The 18,766-nt window shown below is 42.2% G+C and overlaps 1 protein-coding gene across 9 annotated transcripts in view; it reads left to right on the top strand.

Annotated features, from left to right (window-relative positions):
* vav2 (vav 2 guanine nucleotide exchange factor) overlaps positions 1–18,766 on the top strand; it is a 191,132-nt gene that overhangs the window by 119,008 nt on the left and 53,358 nt on the right. For all 9 annotated transcript variants that reach the window (XM_076758094.1, XM_076758093.1, XM_076758095.1 and 6 more), the window contains exon 3: positions 13,572–13,630. In XM_076758094.1, coding sequence (XP_076614209.1) covers positions 13,572–13,630 — 59 coding nt within the window. The remainder of the gene's footprint in view (positions 1–13,571; positions 13,631–18,766) is intronic.

The following is an 18,766-nucleotide window of genomic DNA, read 5'->3' as shown; positions in this document are numbered from 1 at the left end:
GTCGCGCTTGTTGCAGAACTGTAGGTCTCACCAGTGATTATTTCAGTTTCACACTGCTAAAATCCCCCTTTTTAGTTCCCTCTTCTGCAAAGCCATTAAAGGCTGGAGGATTATGATTATGTTCCCCGTTCAGTAATATGGCATAATTCATGCTAATTAAGTTCCAATGAAAGAGCCTCCAATTTTTGAGTGATTGGTATTCATGAATATGCCCATCTCGTTATGATTGAAAAATCATGCCTCTGTGTTTTTGAGCAATCTGCTTTGAGACTTTAGTCAGAATGTTTTTTCCCCTTATAAAATCTATTTCCCAATTTGTAAACTAGGTCCGGCTTGTTGTGGCCTCTGTGCAGGGGGTCAAGCTGCTGATTTTTTTTTTGTGTAAGTTGGTGATCGATGAAATTTTAAAAACATTACTGAGTATCTTATGGATTTTATGAAAAACAAAGCCTCTGCAGGACCTGTTTTTGCTCTTGGTATCATTTGGACATTTAGGAGGAGCAGCGAATGCAATCTGTCCTGAGAGGTTAGATTGCTCCCTTTTGCCTTGTGCTCCTCTTCATCTGTCAGCAGCATTAGGTGTCCCACAGACAGGGTCTTAATAGCAGCAGAGCGAAGGGGACAGGGCCTCTAATGGAAGCCCTTTGTTCAGTTGTCACTTTCACTGCTCCCATGGAAACATCCTGCTGGCCAATCAGACAAGCCCTCTAGGTAGAGGCCTGTCACAGCTCGACTAAAGGCATCTATCACTGAACTATCACAAGTTTCTCTTTTTTTCTCATCTTCCTGCTCTCTCTCTCTCTCACTCCGCACGTGTTTTTACGTATCAGTGATCATGTTTGACAAATATGCTTTTTATACAGTGTAATAACTCAGGGGAACGTGAGCTTTTGTGTCATGTCAAAACATGTGAAAAGAAAAATGGTGTTAACAGTGTTGCCCCCCCGTGTGTACCAAACTGAAAGCAAAGCTGTATTGTTGCAGCGTCAGGATATGCTTTGGTAAAGCATGGAATAAAAGCTTTATTCTTTTAAAATTCCTTCATGTGGATGGCAGGGTTCCCAGCTTATCCCCTCCCTGAAGTGGATCTGAATACCTCCCACTTGACTTTCTATGAGGTGAATATAAAGGTAGCCTCGGCTACATGCATCTCTCCCACTGGGTAAACACTGTGGTGTGTGATAAGGGTTTTATAGAGGAGGGAGTAGTGGCAGAGTTAAAGGGGAAGCGGGGAAAATAAAAGATCATCTGTATCTCTGTACTCAGCTGCAGCCAGTTGGAATATAAACCACCAGTAGGATTCATCTTCCAGAAATACTACTTCTCTAAAGACCAGGGAGCAGCACTGACGGTCAGATGAAGGGAAATTGTCCACTTCATCTGACACCAATAAGCTCTGCACTCTGGAGGGGCTTTAACTGCAAGGATTTGGGGCATAGTTGTGCAGGAACACCCGTTGCAGGCATGTGCATGGGAAAAGTCTGATTGCCTGAATGATCTCATTTTACATTATCTAACTGATGAGTGAAATATTAATAATGAATGAAATGAAGGGCAGTAAAAATCAACAGCGTGGACTTTATTTTTTGTGTTTGTGTGGAACAAAACATGGATGTGCACACATGAATACATGCATGTCTACATGTTTTTGCTTCTGCTTCTCACATGCGTAACTGTCCACGCAGTATATATGGTGTGGTCTCGGGACTTGTGTACAAGATGCAATATATGTAAACCGCATACAGACACAGCTGCAGATCAGGCATACTTATGTTAATGAGGAAAAAAACAGGATTTTTTTTTTTTATGTTCACCGCATTCATTACATTAGATTTGACATGTTGTATATCTGAAGTAAAATTCATGTGTTGAGATAGACAGTGGTCACAGAGCCAAGATTGTGTCAGCCATGCAGCTTTGCGTTTGCTCTGTAGAAGAGAAACATCCCCGCCTTCCATTAGAAATCCAACAGGGAGAGAGAAATTGATCTCCATTAAAACAGACCACTGCACTTTGATACACATGAAGGGGCTTTAAGATGTAGGGAGAGCTATTAGTACTGTATGTGGAAATAACTTTCCCTTCACAATGGCCTTACAACTATCAGGACAAATCAATTTTAGCTCTGAGTTTCTAAGTCTTAAATGGTTAAAATGGTTAATTTTCTAAATACTAGTAGGATATTAATAATTCAATAAGAATGGAATATTAGTGCACTAAGAAAATCAAAACATTGTGCTGTTTTAGGATTTGAAAGGGTGCTTCTGCCATTTATTTGTTTTGCACCTCCATAAAGTTGATGGACCTGCGAGAGGCAGAGGCTGAAACATGTTGTCCCTGAGCTCCAAAAACTTGGATCCCACATTTCCAATAATGCAACCATTATTATTATTATTTTTTCTTTAGACAGTCTCTCTCTGATAAAACGCCCACATCTTTCAAACTCACTGCCCCACAAGCCCAGGCAGAGGTCCCCTCTGATAACATCATCAGGGTGATTAGCACTTCCCATAAAGACTAAGCTGACTTTATGTGTAAAATTGGTGCAATTCTGCTTATAAAATAAGCTCAATGTTTGGGTGATATGGTGGTTTACACCCCCCGTCCCAAACTTCCTTATCTCCTCCAGCAGAGGGGTGTGGGCAGATGCCCCCCCCACACAGGCCAGCTTGATTACGCTTGTTGGTTTAATCCCATTCTTTCAGTGCTCTCTGTCGGACTGACATGTACTGGACCATCATGAGGCCAAGTCCCAGACACACACACACACACACACACACACACACACACACACACACACACACACGCTCAGGTGCCTGTGTCTGATAAGGACTATGTGGAAGTATTAGCCTCATCAGCCCAGCCCCACCACATCACTGGAAATCCCTTTTCCTCCCATGATCCCCAGTTTGCCCTTATCACCACAACCTGCTCCTAAGTCTTAAACCCTTGTGTAACCACACGCCCCCGGCAGCTTTGTGTAAGGGATCATCACCTGATGTACACACTATGGCGCATAAGTCTAAAACGATTTCAAAAAGTTCTTTGGCCATGGTAGAATATTGTAACAAGAGAAAAAATGGCTCCATCCTTTCTTCCTCTGCCCCTGCGTGCATTACAGCTATCATCTGGTAAGGATGGGACTGACAGCCTGGTTCCTCAGTCTGGTTAATCCTCTGCCTCCTGTATGAGCACTTACTTTGTGTTTCAGTGTCGCTAATGATATGATTTAGTTCTTACATTCCTTTGGCATATTTTTACCTCTGCCAAAGAGGTTATGCTTTCAGTGGAGTCTCTTTGTTTGTCTGCAGGATTACAGAAAAAAATACTAGTCCAGTTTTCATGAAACTTGGTGGAAGGCCGTAGCATGAGCCAAGGAAGTACCCATTAATTTTTAATGCAGATTCGAGTCATGTTGCCGTGAAGTTTGCGCTTCAGATTTGCATATCATAGACGTGTGGGCTGTTGGCCTTGGTGGACGTCTGCGCTCTCTGAGTGCCCTTCTACTTTGGTTTCTGTTGTCAGACAACTTAGTTTGAAATAAAGATTTGATCATAGGACTCTGTCTTGTCAGAATACAGAATGCCTCTCTACATTAATGAGACAAGCTAAAGGGCATGCTGTGGAGGAGCTCTTGTCAAACTCTCAGTCCTTCTGACTCATAGAGACAAGTGCAAGTTTGCCAAGTAGGAAACTTCAGATAAAAAGCACGTTCAGTGTATCACAAATCTGACACAAAGACAGATAAGTATTTCAGGAACACAATAGAAATGTTAATATATATTTTTTATCTTAACCTCTTAATTAAAGCCTCTCTGTCTCTGGGTTGTAAAACCTTCATATGAAAGAGTTTAAAATCTGCAGTAACTGTATGGCCTCCCCCTCCGGATATGTATTTATGTAGCTTCTTGGTGAAAATAATATCGAATGCAGTAGTTGTTTTTTCTGTATTTCTTGCAGAGATTAGACATGTTATATTTATTACCATGACAAGAGATTGTCCTTGGAGTGCTGTTGGAAAAAGAGAGATGGGCGGTGGTTTGTTCTTTCTGATTTTCTCCCAGCATATCACTTTTGCTTTTGGCCTAAGCTGCAGTGTCAAGAACTGTTTTTAATTGGTGACTTTATCATTATTATATTGTTTTCCTTCTAAAAATTAGACTTGTACATACTTGTACATACTGCTGGGAATTGAGCAAAAATCATAATGGGCTTTATTTCCACATTTTTAGCTTGTGGAAACAGCAGTTTTCTTGCTGTGTTAGCCCACCACAGCTGAAAAATGAGGAGCAGAGGCTGTGTAATAACTAATGGATTGGCTGAAGGCAGCAGCTGTTTGCTGTTGAGATGTGAGCCAGACAGTGTTGTATGGCAACCTGACCGGAACTGCTCTGCAAACAGCTAGCAGACAAAACAAATTATAGGTTTGAAAAGCTTAAAAAAACACTGCAACATAAGGAGAGTCACACACAGACACGATGCAAGGCGTGCACTCACATTTGAACAAATACTTATATGCCAGTACGTGCATGCATGCAAAGAAGCATAAACAAATGCATGTATCCCTGGTGCATACACAGACTGCATGGAGAAACCAGAGAATAAGAGGGTGAACAGTTAATTTTTTTCTTCTTCTTACCCCCTCAAGCTAAAGAAATAAACTCAGTTTTAGCTGTTTTGGCTTCATCTGCATTTGTTCTTGGTGAAGGAAGATATTTTCCCTCTGGCTCCTTGTGAGCAGCAATAGATAGTTGACTCAGCAGTGTATGGCAATAATGATAGTTAACCCAGCACTGAACTTTAAGACAAATCAAATGCTAACTTTTAAATGCATTGAAATCATTGATCCGTTCAAAGTGCAATATCTTGAGGCAGAGCTGTGCAACAAAAACAACCCCAAAGGGTATTGTGTATTTTGCACTTACTCTCCGTGTTACACCCTGATCCACAGCATAACAGGTATAACCTTTAGTAAGAGTGCAAGGAAGTGACCTGCGGTTTTGTTGGAGAGGCAGCACTGAACAGATTGCGTGACTCCATAGTATAATTGGTATGATGTTTACCACGTTCAGCATCTTGTTTGCGTGCTAATTAGTACCAAATACAAGTACAGCTGAGGCTGATGGGAATGTCATTAGTTTTGCCGTCATTTGGTCATGAATCTTATATACAGATAAAAAAAATTTGGCTTGATGGTGGTGCTAAATGAAAAGTCACGGGATCACTGAAGTGATCCAAATTCATTCTGAGGGGCACAAGAATGTGTGTTCCAAAGTTCAGAGCAGTCCGTCCAATAGTTGTCAAGACATTACAGACCATGAATGTCTCTGCGAAATTTTTTTGACAGTCCATCTCGTAGATGTTGAAAAGTTTCACAACACAAGTGAAAACTTTGACCTGCTGGTATTGCTACAGAAAATGTGAGGGGATCCACTTGGTAGTTGGTAATATTTTGCAGTCTGGACCGGAGTGATGGTGATTAACAAAGCGACTGACAGACAAACGTTGCCATTCCTAAAATAGTTAGATCATCATTCAAATCGTCTCTGACATGGCGAGAGACTAAGCCAGAAGTACATATAAATGCTGCCATGTTGACTGCTCTGCAAGTTGTTTTTTTGCATGTCTGCCAACATGGATGCTGATGCATTGCTCTAATCCACAGATCCAGGTTTCCTCTCAGTGCATTAGATCCATATTACAAACACATAACACGTCACAAACATGATTGCAGTTCCTCTGATTTTCTGACTTTTCAGCTTAACCATGCATGACATTAAAGCATTATTCTTAATGACACAGTCTGTCATAGATGACCCTGTATGCACCTTTGCATGTGGCACTGGTTAAAATGTCAATGACAGTCCAGTAGGTTGGATGGTTTGTAATAGCTGATAAGAGACTTTAAAACATAGGATGACACTTGGGAAATGTTCATCACAGCAGGAGATTCAGTCACTCATGCATGCAAATGTCAAACACATGTTTGGGAAGAGGCAAAAAAACCCAAAAAACTGGGCCAACCCAAACACACAGGCAGTCAGATAGACTCATGCTTGTGCACACGTACACACTCTTTCACATTCTATTTTAGTGGAGCCTTTTCAGCACTTTGAGGAGGGGTGTGATTTCTCTCAGCAGTGGGTCCAGATCATGAGTAATATTTCAAGGAACTGACCTGCCGTTTTGTTGGAGAAGCAGCAGTGGACAGATTGCATGTCTGATCCTGCCTCGTTTCTAACTGCAGGAGAAGCTGCAGCCGAAGTTGCTCCTGGATTGATAACCATCCCTGTGTAATGATTTTCGAACGAAAATGCGGCCCACAGATGAATTTTAGTCATTTGTTTTTCCTTTCTTGTGTTGGCTCAGCTCTCACTTTCAGTCACGCTTGCATTGTCAGCTCATTGTGAGACAATTTCATGCACTGTGCTCTGCCTCTGTGGTTTTGTGGAAGGCATCAGCGCAGTTCGGTTTAAGAATTCATCTACAGGGGAGGGGTTGTCCTACATCACTCGTTCACACTGTTTACTGTTTTGTCAGCTGCCACCATGTCCCTGAAGAGCTGTTTTGTTCAAACACGTGTAAACGCGGGCGTCATCCATGAATTGCTGAGTGCAGTGTTGTCCTGTTGCCATCATGCTCACCATGACGCCCCTCTAGGCGGGTCAGGCGTTGTGTGCCTGCAGGATGAGATGAAGAGGCAGGCTCAAATATGAGAGGGAATAGAGGGATTTGTTTACTCACCTCTCTGATTGAAGCCTTTGGGCTACAAGAGGTCCAGACTTCCTTCAGCCTCTCGTTTATCACATCACAGCCACACCCAAGCCGATGATAACATTTTATTGAACTCTCACCTCAAATTGTCTGTAGGGATGAGGCATACACACACGTACGCACCTGAATCCCAACATAGACATTTCAATAGAATGCTAAAATAAATTCTAACATTTGGGAAGCTGATGCCAGAAAATATTTGACATTTCTGCTTAGTTAAGGTTATATATTACAACTTAGCAAAACTACTTTCAATTCTAAAACCAGCAACAGTGGTAACAGTGGGAAGTTTGTTCTGTGGGAGCTCCTCGGGAGAAGGATGAAGCCGACTACTGCTGCTGAGTCACCAGAGGCCCACTGCTTCCTCTCACCGCCCCCAGACTCCTGAAACCTCCCACCTACTTGCTGAGCCTCGAGGCCAAACACTGATGCGACGCTCTCAACGTGTCGCCTTCTCATTCATTATGAATGGACTGGCTTTGCGACAAATAAGCTCATAAATGAGCCGATACTGTTGCTGTTGAGCGAAGCAGCATCTTTTTTGTGCTACAGTTGTTTGATCTGGGCCACTTTTAGAAGGATTATTAATGCTGCTTGGCTCAGACAGCTTAAGTGTAGATTTACTCAGTGGTATCGCAGAGCTATTGAGGCAGCGTTTCTGTCAACCTCTTAACCAAACCGTTTAGCTTGCTTTATGGTAAAAAGAAATGCTGCACTCAAAGAGAGTAAATCCATGGCATCTCCTGCTGTTCTGCATTTTACAGAGCAGTCAGACAGCATTCAGCCTTTAAGTGTTAAGACATTTATAGTGTAGTGTAGAACATTGGATGTGAATTCAGATAATGACTCTACAGTTTAAGTGCTGACTTTCAGCATTAGTTTGAGGGTAGTTACATCCATGTCAGATGAGTTTTAGGAGGTCTGAGTAATGAATTCTTCAGATTGGTTGACAGGGTCTGTATTGGCTTTGCAGCCAATAACTCTCTGAGGTCTTCAGGCATCAGCAGACACTTGAGATCTTCTTTGGCGATGCTCTGCCAGGTCTGTGCTGCCTCCACGTTCTCCTCTTGCTGACTTTCAGGGACTTTTTGCCTTCAGCCTGCTCTTTAGCGGTGAAACACATCAGTACAGAACACTTCACAGTTTGGCCATTAAACTGCTTGTTTGGGTTAGTCTGTATGTGGAGGATCACTGTCCTGCTGCGCTGTTACAGGTCTGAATCGTCCAGCACTGCCCACCAAATACAGATGCAATTACATGACATGCCTTTGCAGCCCATATTCAAAGACAGCATATCACTGTACTAATACATTTTGACTGTATGTTTCTTTTTGTCCCTTTTCTGTTGCTCCGTCCCCATTTTTCATCATCATCCTCTTGTCTAGACCTTAGACACCTGGATCAGCTTGTCTTAAGCCCCGTCTCTAACAGGGCCTGGTAGAGATGGACCTTTTTACCAATACTGCATGCTCTGCAGGCTAGTACACCATTGATCTCTGTATGTGCCTGTGCTTATTTATGCCTGTGCGTGTACACTTGTGCACCACACAGGGGAATACGTTCCAACTTGAGTGTGTGTGTGTGCCCCGATGCACACATGTAAAAACATGCTGTGACACACAGGCACAGTCACGCGTAAGTGAGCAAGCCCATGTATGATGATTTAGCGTGAAATGGGACAGGTCATGGACATGGCTGGAGCACATTGGCAGGTGCTGACCAGGCTGACGTGATCTATTGAGTACAATTTGCACATATTAGCCACTGTTGCCCTTTTTCCCTCAAGCAGCACAGGTTCACATCAAATCAATGTTTCAGGTCCTAAAGCTAAATAAGCTCTAAAATTGATCTGTAGGTGCATATTCACGTCAATATTTCATATCGACGGTTGCAGGAAAAGCATGGAAATCTGGCCAACTTTTCCAAAAGGCTTTAAAGCATTTAGCACCATTTGCATTATGTTAAGCCAACCCACATTTTGATTCGGTTACATAAGTAGGAACTGTACATTTTGTCTGTGGTCTGGATGCCCTCTGTAGGCTTTCAGTCATTTTGTCTGGCATAGATAGTACATGGGGTCTTTGGGTCAGCAGCACTCTTTCTGGTCCTTCAGGCCAACTCAGAGGCTTTTCTTGCCTGGACATACGCAGTGAAATCCCCTGTAATCAAGCAGCTGGAAGGTCTACTTTGAGGGGATTTAGTGCAGTGCAACAGGTGCCAATCTGACTGCAATCAGGATTTGCACAGGCCCAGCTCCTGGTGGCATTCAGCAACTTTAACATGAGCTGATGCTCGAAAACTAACCACAGTCATTCATGCATTCTCTTGCACAGCAATCATGTAGTGCAATAGACAAGGTACACAAGAACCCATTAGAGATGTAGTACTGTGGGCACTCAAACACATCCCATGAGATTTGGGTTTGTGCTGCATTTTTAACTTTCACTGTTATCAAAGAGGGTCTATATAGATTCTATATAGAAGTCTGTATGTGCATTATTGTTTGGTTATGTTTGATTCTTTTATTTCAGTTGAAGTTTTGTGTATTTTAACGTTTTAAGTTGTTTTTTTTTTTTTTTTTTTTGGTTCAGACCGTCTTTGCTTTGTGGCATATGTAATCATTTAGACATTTATATGTGTGAAATCTGTGTGAGTAATACAAAAAAAAAAAACCTGAAAGGGAGAGAAGAAAGAGAGACTGAGCCAAAATGAAAAAAAAGGCAGAAAATAAGAGAAGGTTTGTAAAAGGCAGAAACTCCCAGAGGCAGTGGGACAGTGGGACACACACACACACACACACACACACACACACACACACACACACACACACACACACACACACACACACGGACAGGCTCAGCCGTCTCTCCTCTGTCTGTTTATTATTGATGTTGGGCACGCAGGGTTCCCACTCGGCCATCTGTTCTCAGCTCTCCCACTCCGTGCCCCCTTTGCTTCATGCCTACCACTTTGGCAGGCTGGCATAAGCAGAGCAATGCTGTCCTATCAAAGTGTGAATACTTCATAAATATCTCACACTATCGGGGACTTAGCTGTTGAAGGAACAGCCAAGAGACTGAAAGGAGAAAAAGCATAACAGTAATGTGATGAATTTTTCATTAATTCAGTGTCTCTGTGTCGGGTGACTTCCATCACATGCATTGATTTGCGGTGCAGATATAATCAGGTCATGACTGCATGAGATGTAAACAGAATTGGCGTCGGGGTGTGTTTTGTGATGGACTGTCAATAGTCCTCTTCTTCATGTTTTCAGATGTTAATCAAATCACAGCCCCGCCCTCCTACTGTTAATAGCATATGGCTGCAGATTTCATTTCATTTGACTTGTAATTGATGGCCATGCATATTCAGTCCAGCCTGGTTGCCAGGGGTAACGAGGTCCTGTAGGTCCTCTGATTGGCGGCAGGGCGGTCACATGCGGCCTCACTCGGCCTCAGCTGGAGCTCAGTCTGGAGATGTGTAAGGGTGGCGTGTGTTTGCAAACACTTGGCTTTGCCTCCCAGTTAATCCATGGATGCAGTTGTTATCCCTGCCCCCTCCCCCTTCACTTCCCTGTCCACACACACACACACACACACACACACACACACACACACACACACTGTGCATGCATATAAACTTTTTATACATAAATGGATTGTAAATTTTGCATGTCAGTCTCGTGCAGAAGCTGTGAGCATCAGTGAGGCTCGCTGACTTAACATATATTGTCAGTTACGTCCTCGTGACTGACAGGAAGGGTCAGGTGTGGGTTACGGGATGCCAGGAACTGTGGGGTGGTGATTAAGGTGAGATATTGGTTTGGGGCTTTGGAAATCTAAGCTACCACTCCTTCGTGTGACTTGTCTTTTCCTTATTCCTAGAGGGGTGAAAGAGGCTTTATTCTCTGGCTAGCCCAGAGTTAAGACCCCCTGGGGAGTACAAGATGAGAGGGAAATTAATAATGTGTAGAGACTCAAAGGCTTTGACTGAACCCAAGGATCAGAAGAGGGTGACGAGAGTGTATTAGAGGCAGAAAGGGAAACAGAAACACGGGCAGAGAGAGAGAGAGAGAGAGAGAGAGAGAGAGAGAGAGAGAGAGAGCACAATCAGGCAGACAGGCCACCTTTGAGCAGATGCTGGAAAGTAAGACGAGTGGCATTATGAGGCAGATAAAAGAAGGCAGCTCCAAAAAAAAGTGTTTTAAAAAGATCAGCAATCAAAGGGATACTCCACTGAAAATCTTTTAAGTATCGCTCACAGCCTCAGGCTAAGAAAGATGCCAATTCTAGATAGCTTTTTGGTGGAGTCTTCCTTTAAGAGGTTAAATAAACTCAAATACTTCCCTGTATTCACAGCAACTTTGGCTGAAGCAAATCTGTAGCTCTATGCAAATAGATTAGTAAGAAATGTAATTGGCATTTAAGAAACTTGCCACAATATGAGAACAAATTTTTACTTCCTCAGCTGCCCTGAAAACAGATTGCAAATTAGCATTTCTTCCCAAAGCCAGAGGGAGTCACGAAGTGCTCACGCTCTCTGTCTTGAGACATGTTTTTTTACATTATGGTGTGTGAGTCTGACATGGACATAACAAAAATGACAACAGACTCCTCAATGTTAAGGAAACTCGAGATTTAATCTTAATAGACTTTACCCAATGATGTGTGGAAGTCATGCTAGCATGATCAACGTTGGCATGCTCACGCCTTGTCTCCCCAGGCCAAGCAGGCTTTGGCCCTGCTGTAACCTCTCTGGCTCGAAGCCAGCAGCCCCGCTATCCTTTGAACCTGGACAGACCTGGCAGAAACCAGCTGTGCTGAGCCGGATCTGACCACAGCTGATCACACAACATCGCATTAAATATGAACCGCTATTAAAGGCTGAATTTATCTACCTATCTATCCATCTGTCCATCCAAGCAGCTGTTTCATTCACATTTTGTATTTTTAGGTTAGCTTTTAAGATGTTTTGTGTCTAAATTATCCCGTCTGTCACCCCTCCACAGAGGCAATGAAGGCTAATAAGACCAAAAAAAATTGAGCCAATAATGATACTGGGGCAGTATGCCATATGTGATCCCTCCTTGTAGCAAGGCCAGGTGGGCACATTGCCACCCAGCAGCACAATGGGTTTATCCACAGTGATTTATTAAAGACCCTCACCACCGGCTAAATTAACAATCTATTCTTCTCCGCTCTTCACTTCCTCTTTCGCTGCCTTTGTCTGCCTTTCTTTCCTTTTTGGTCTCTTTCTGCAAAGTGCAGTTAGAATATATGTTAAGGAGGTGTGTAATGGTGGACTGGCCCAATACTGGAACCACAAAGCATGAACACGACTGCCTATTACACGGGTCTTTAGGGATACAGAGATATAACCTCTTATCATCCTGGTCAATAGCCTCCACTGAGGTTTCCCTCCATGGAGTAGTGAGATGTAAATGAATGAGTTGTATACATACTCCATAACAGTGCTCCACCACTCTTCACAAATGATTATGTTAAACATGAGAACAACTTGAATAGAGAGATTGAAAGGTTTTGGTCAAGAGTGCTTCAATGGAAGTACTCCTAAAGTGGTGGTCTTCTTCACAGCAGCCATTAGCATCGGCCCATCTTGAATGTTAAATACCACAAGCGCCGCGATTCTGCATTGTGTGTTTAGACAAGAGGGAGTTTGATGAGAGGCTGTAGATGACGCACCTGTCGAGGAAGAGGGGTTGAGATAACAATTTTCTCCTCCCTGTCGAGGAGACATCTGGCATTGCCATGGTGTTGCAAGCCGAAATACACCCAGGAGTGGGTAATGAGGCGTAACAGGCAGGGTTTGTGTTTTGGTGTGTGTGCGTGTGTGTGTGTTTTGGGATGGTGGTCCCATCATCTTCCTGAACTAGCCTCTGTAGATCATGCAAGCTCACCATATGTAGTCCTCTGCCATAAGCCCTCTTGCATGTGACTCATAAGCAGCGTTAAATCATCTTGAATACAGTCATGCATTTAACCTTCTTTTATTAAAAAACTTGAGAAAACAAGGCAAAGTATGGAGGTTAGCAAACAAAACAAGATAGAAGAAAAATAAGGAGAATATGGGGGGGGGTCAAGTGCGTGACTGCACGTGTTTGTGTGTTGGTGTATAATCTTACCATAATGGTACCCACTCATCCATGACTGTGCACCACATGTCTTTTGATGTCACCATTAACATGGTGGCCTGCATTATGTTTACACACAGTCCTGTGTGGCACTGCAAATGCCTGAGAGGGGTTGCTGAGAAACACGCAAGCAATGCTTGATAATCACCCTTGAAGAACAGAGAATGTTGAATAGATATGAACATGTTTTCTTCTTAGTTTGATCATTTCTCTTCCTCTCTGAATATCTTACCTTTGTAACCGTCTATCTTTTAGTTATCATTATACTCAGTCATTGCCGCTGTTGATTCATCTTTTAGTTATTTATGGGTGTTGATTAGTGACTCTGACAGTTTGTTTTCCAGTTACTTTCATAATTGATTACTGCCTTTGACCATTTATTGCTGTCTGTTTTTTTTTTATATCTATATATATCATTTTGTTACTGTTTTGCTTTGTTTTTTCATCTGATGCCCGTTAGCTGCATGAACTAATACAGTTCCACTGTATAATAAGACAGGCAGAATAAACCAGAAACGAACATCGCAAATGAAGTGCAGATAAAATGTTAACAACAAAGAATTATATTGTTATTATATAAAGAACGGTGAAAAAAAAAATGTAGCTGATTTGTTTGTGTGACTGTTTATCTTATTGTTTATTTCAGGTCATCTCTGCTCTGTCAAGAATTTCCCACCACAGCATTGCACAAATCAAAGGCATCAGGTATGTGTCTCGTTTGTAACTCTTTCATTTATTATTTGAACAGCCAAAGCACTCAACGGTGTCTGTGTCAAAGAATCCATTTGCACGAACATATTCCACATTTGCTTGTAGGCCTATATTAAGATAGAGGTGGCTATTAACATCTGCTGCTCATTTAAAAGTCAATTTACATTTTTAGGCAATTAGCTGCCGCTTTTAGCCACTGTTATCTTGCAGGGCCCGACATAATCCACAACACATTTCCATCTGTCACTCAAACAGTACTCTAGTGCACTATTTATGTTCATATTTAGTAGCACTACTGTCTGAGTCAGAGTACTACATTGTACATTTTACACAGATAATGTGAAGCAGAGAAAATCCTTCACACAGCTTCATCAGGCCTGGAATGAGCGTCTGATTTCTCTTCATTTGCTCAATCTGCTTGGAGCTTGGTGGCTCACCGGCACCACATAAAAGGCCATTTTATTCGTCTGAGTAATGAGTTGATGGAGCGCGCCCATCAGGAGCTGTGCCAAGAAATGAAGGGCGAGAAAAGAGAGGGAGAGGGAAGAGAGAGAGCAGGTCCGCTGTCGTTAATAAAGACAACACAACCTGCTGACTGCTGGCCAGGTCAGCGCCTGTCCACACTGACCATTTTGCTGCGAGGTGTCAAAAAGGCTCATTTGACCTCAGTGTGGATCACACTGGACATTCTGATACTCTGATCTCAGCAATCAAAAACATAGATTAAATAGTAAACTGAAACTTCATTTTCTCATACCTTGGGTCAGAGGTGAGAGCCCAGAGGCTTATGAATCCAGTTTTATCACAAAAGGAATATGACATTTTCATAAGCCTGAATTCCAAAGAAGGGGTTTTAGTAATTGGGCTAACTGTCCTTCAAATGAGGAACAAGCATCTGACCACTGAAGTGGACATGAAAATAAGACTGCCTTGTGAGAATCAATGAAGTGTGACTTAATTAAGTAAGGTCAAATGTGGCTCTGGGCTTGACCGAACTACATTCTCTCAAGAGGATGGATCAGCACAGTACTTCTATTGTTTTGGTGTGTGTGTGTGTGTGTGTGTGTGTGTGTGTGTGTGTGTGTACTACTTGGATTGTAAACCATCTTCAGAAGAAGAACTTTGAAGTTTCTATCTTAGTCTGATACACTTTCTGCCAAAAAAAAGTTGCCTTCTCCACAGTTCTCAATGATAAATGTGTATCTCCCCTTTTTGTCAGCATCTGGTGTAGGAGGCATGCCCCCTTGTGGGTGATGTTGAATTGAATGAATAACTACGAAAATCACAAAATAAACATTAAAACCATTCCCACCACCTGATGAATGGAAGACCAGTCTCCAGTCGCCTTCTAGTTCTGTTTTTTTCCCCTCCAACTTGCAAGGACAGCGTCTGGGCCTCTTAACTTGGTGCATGTTCCAGCCTCTTCACTGAAGACTTCTCTGCTTCAGCTTACCTTTATTTTGTCCCAGGCCGTTCATGCAACAAAAGCCTTGTGTGAGCTGGTATGCTGCGAGAGGCTTCCTGTGGTTTTATATGAGAGAGTAGGAGACATGTGTAAGGAGTCGACCATGCAGATTTACAGACCAAAACAATGAGCTGCAGAGCTGCAGAGGTGTTGATTCTCAGTGGTATTGGCATTAGTGCACATTCAGTGTTAATATCTATGACTGCTGCTTAATGGAGCTTGGGGTAATCGTCTGTCTCTTACTGCTGTCGGTACAGGATTTACGCATATGCACAGAGACATGCTGACAAATTTGAAATGAGGTCCAACATGTGCTATATGATCTGCATGAACAGGGTGTTGCTGTCAGGCAGAGTACGTACACAGCATGGATGTTCGCTGACCCCAATTGCCCTTTCAAAATGGACATGCTTCTTGGAAATTGTATTTAGGGCAAGGTCAGCTGCATTCAGAGGTCTAAGGACTTGTCAGCCCTCTTCTGTCTTGCTTGAAAGCCCCTGTCAGCTATGTAGTGGCCTTACAAAAGCTACAAATCGTTCCAACACATACCAAATCATACGTGTAAATAGTGCACCATTTAGACAGAACACCCATGCCCTCCAGGTCGATGTAGGTATACCATCATGTGGTCATGTATTCCACCTTTCAGAATAAGAACAAGAAAGATAAAAGTATCAAAATGTGAAATAGGATCAAATGAAGCTCACTAAATAGAAGACTGACAAAGTGATTTAAAAGGTGTTACTGCATCTGCAAGCCAAAGCCACACTTTAATGTTGCAAATGTCGAATGTGGCACCAGTGATGTCTGGCCACGTGCTTCCTAAAGTGAGTAAAGAAGCAGAAAACCTTCCAGTGGTTCAGTTGGCGAAGGCTCAGACCACATAGTAAGAGGGAACAGGTGTGCTTCTCCTCCTCTGAATTTCAGATGTGTGCTTCATTATTCCTTCCCAAAAGCAATTAGGAAAAAAAAGAAGAAGCACTCTGGCAGCAATTAGAAAGGTCACCTCTTGTCTTGATAATTGTTTTATTGTCAGCTGTATTTAAACTGAATCTGTTTCATTTCACCTCTGTGTCTCACTGGATGTCTCCTGTGTCTCTGTACGCCTTAAGAGGGATACTTCAGCGAGTTAGTATTACGCTTGCGTAAAGTTGGGATGCTTGTGAGAAATAGATGGTCAAACTTGAAGCAGCATATAAATTGAATTTAAGGCTTTATTTGCTCAGACTGGAGGTCTCGATGCCCAGACAATGACCCCACATCAGACCATCCATTGTGTTTTAAAATGACTGGACAATTAAACTCGGGCTAATGGCGCCACAGGCACGTCCATTGATGTTCTGTCGAAGCTCATTGATCTTGTCGTTGATGTCTGTTCGCTGCAATCAGGCAACAATAGTTCATGACTCTGTCCCCATGTCAGTGGACGATGGACAGTGGAGCCTTTGCTTTACATGCTCCTCTGCACATTCAGAGACACACTGGACACACAATCAAATATTCATGCACAGTACACTCTCTTCTCCTTCGTCCGGTCAACATCCTCATGTGAACCCTGCAACCAGCAAGAATTCTGCTTTTAAGTTCAAGAGCATCATTTCTGCTGAGCACAGAGGAGCATGTCCTCCTCCTCTTTCAACATTCCAATATTATTTTTCTTCCTCACTGTTATAATTACGGTTAAAATTTGAATAATTCATTGAATCTCTCTAAACAGTGCTTTCTTACTGTCCAGCTAGCATACACTTGAGTCTGAGTTGATTAAAAAAATGAAGATAAGTTTGCCATCAGGTGTTTTTCTGCTTCTGTTTGAGTTTTTTATTTTCTTTGCCCTCAGTTTCACCTCTCAGACGGCTGAAAAATTAAAAAAGTTCTATATATGTATAAGTTTTATATGGGCTGGTTGAGGTACCCCCTCATGTAACCCCTCCTCACACTTTTGTAACCAAACCTACATCTTTCATAAAATCTACATCTCTCATCTCTTGACAATTTATTGCAAAAGCCCTCAATATAAAAAAGCATTTTTCTTTTTCATTGCCTAAAACCACAAATCCTCTTTGCGCCGAGGCCTCGTGTTCCCGTCACTTTGTGTGCCCCGGGAGGTGACCTTGTGTTTCTCACAGCTTATCTACAGTATAAGCCTGCGTCATCCTCTCTCCTGTTATTCAGCACCCTCTTCCCACTGCTTATCGTCACTGTCCTCGGCTAACCCCTCTCTAACCTTCAACCCACTCGTGCTTCACTGTCCTGCTTCACCATTGATCCTCTATGTCGGCCTGTGTGTCATGGGATGAGGGTCGCCAAGTGCGAGAGACATCAGCTCAGCATTTAGACAGAGAGCAGATGAAGAGGAAGTTTGTGGAGGAGTTTAGATAACGATAGTCCTTTAGAATCCTTCAGCTACACACAGTTGTTAGGCTGGGTTTAATGAAAAATGAATGACTTTGGATGACTCTTCAAATGTAGCCATACTGTTGCTTGTAAGTTAAATTATGACTATATGTATGTGTGAATATACTTGAATGTTTAAAGCCACAGCTGTGGGTGGAACTAACTGTGTATCTACACCACAACTATAGCCAGTTCAGTTCTTGAAATTTTTTTTTTCTTCTTGTTTGTTTCACGCTTACTCATTTACATTGTTTAAAAGTAAAAAGCATGAGCTGCAAATAATTAGATTAGAAAGTTGTGACAATACATAGTCTTAGAAAAACAGCATCACGTGTCAAAAGGAAAACAATGAGATAAACAGTAATAATGTGTAATGTAAATTAAGGTAAGAAGAAAAAGGAAAAAGTAAGGAATATAAAGAAATTAGAAAGATATCACACTCATAGTTACAGCGAAGGCTAATTACTTAAAGACTGAATTTCGGGCTGCAGCTAACGATTATTTTCAGCTGACATTTGGTTGTTTAGTCTATGAAAATGTCCAATTATGGGGAAAATTATTATTCAAAATTCCCTAAAGCCAGAGGTGATATTTTCAAATTACTTGTTTTGTTATGCGGGAAGATATACTATAAATTTTCCAACGACATAAAATAGGGAAAAGCAACAAATCTTGCACATTTGAGAAGCTGGAGCCAGAGACTGTTTGCCAAAAATGAGCCAAATAATTGCTTATCAAGACACAGTAGTTTCAGATTCAATTTTAGTTGATCAACTAATCGGTTAAGCGACTAATTGTTTCAGCTCTACCTGAAGTGAAGTGCTAAACGAAAAGCAATTTGCGGTGCTTCTTCCATGTAATAAATACACATAAGAAATAATAATCAAAGCGTTTTACAGCATTGCTGCTGAGAGATGTAGTTTGCAATTTTTTGGACTCAGCACTGGGAAACAATTTGATGTGCATGTGTGTCGACGTTTTTACTTTCAAGATGAGGCCGCAGTGCTCAGCAGGAGGAGGGAAAGCATCAGTGTTCGCACGTTTCCTCCTTCCCTCCGTGTCCTCATCCGGTGTGCACCCTCACCCGACTCATTTACACCGCACACATTAGTACGCAGTTATCACATTGCACATTCACTCTTCATTTTTCACTCATGCCGTTTGAGTGCATCGCGTGCGGTAATTTAACACGTAAATGTCGTGGAAATTAACTCAGACATGCAAAGAAAAAGGCTCTTCCTCATATGTTACTTTGCACACATACCCCACCC

This window comes from Chaetodon auriga, chromosome 19 (assembly GCF_051107435.1).
Source record: "Chaetodon auriga isolate fChaAug3 chromosome 19, fChaAug3.hap1, whole genome shotgun sequence".
NCBI lineage: Eukaryota > Metazoa > Chordata > Actinopteri > Chaetodontiformes > Chaetodontidae > Chaetodon > Chaetodon auriga.
The sequence above is the reverse complement of the archived record's forward strand: the minus strand, read 5'-3'. Positions and strand labels throughout refer to the sequence as shown.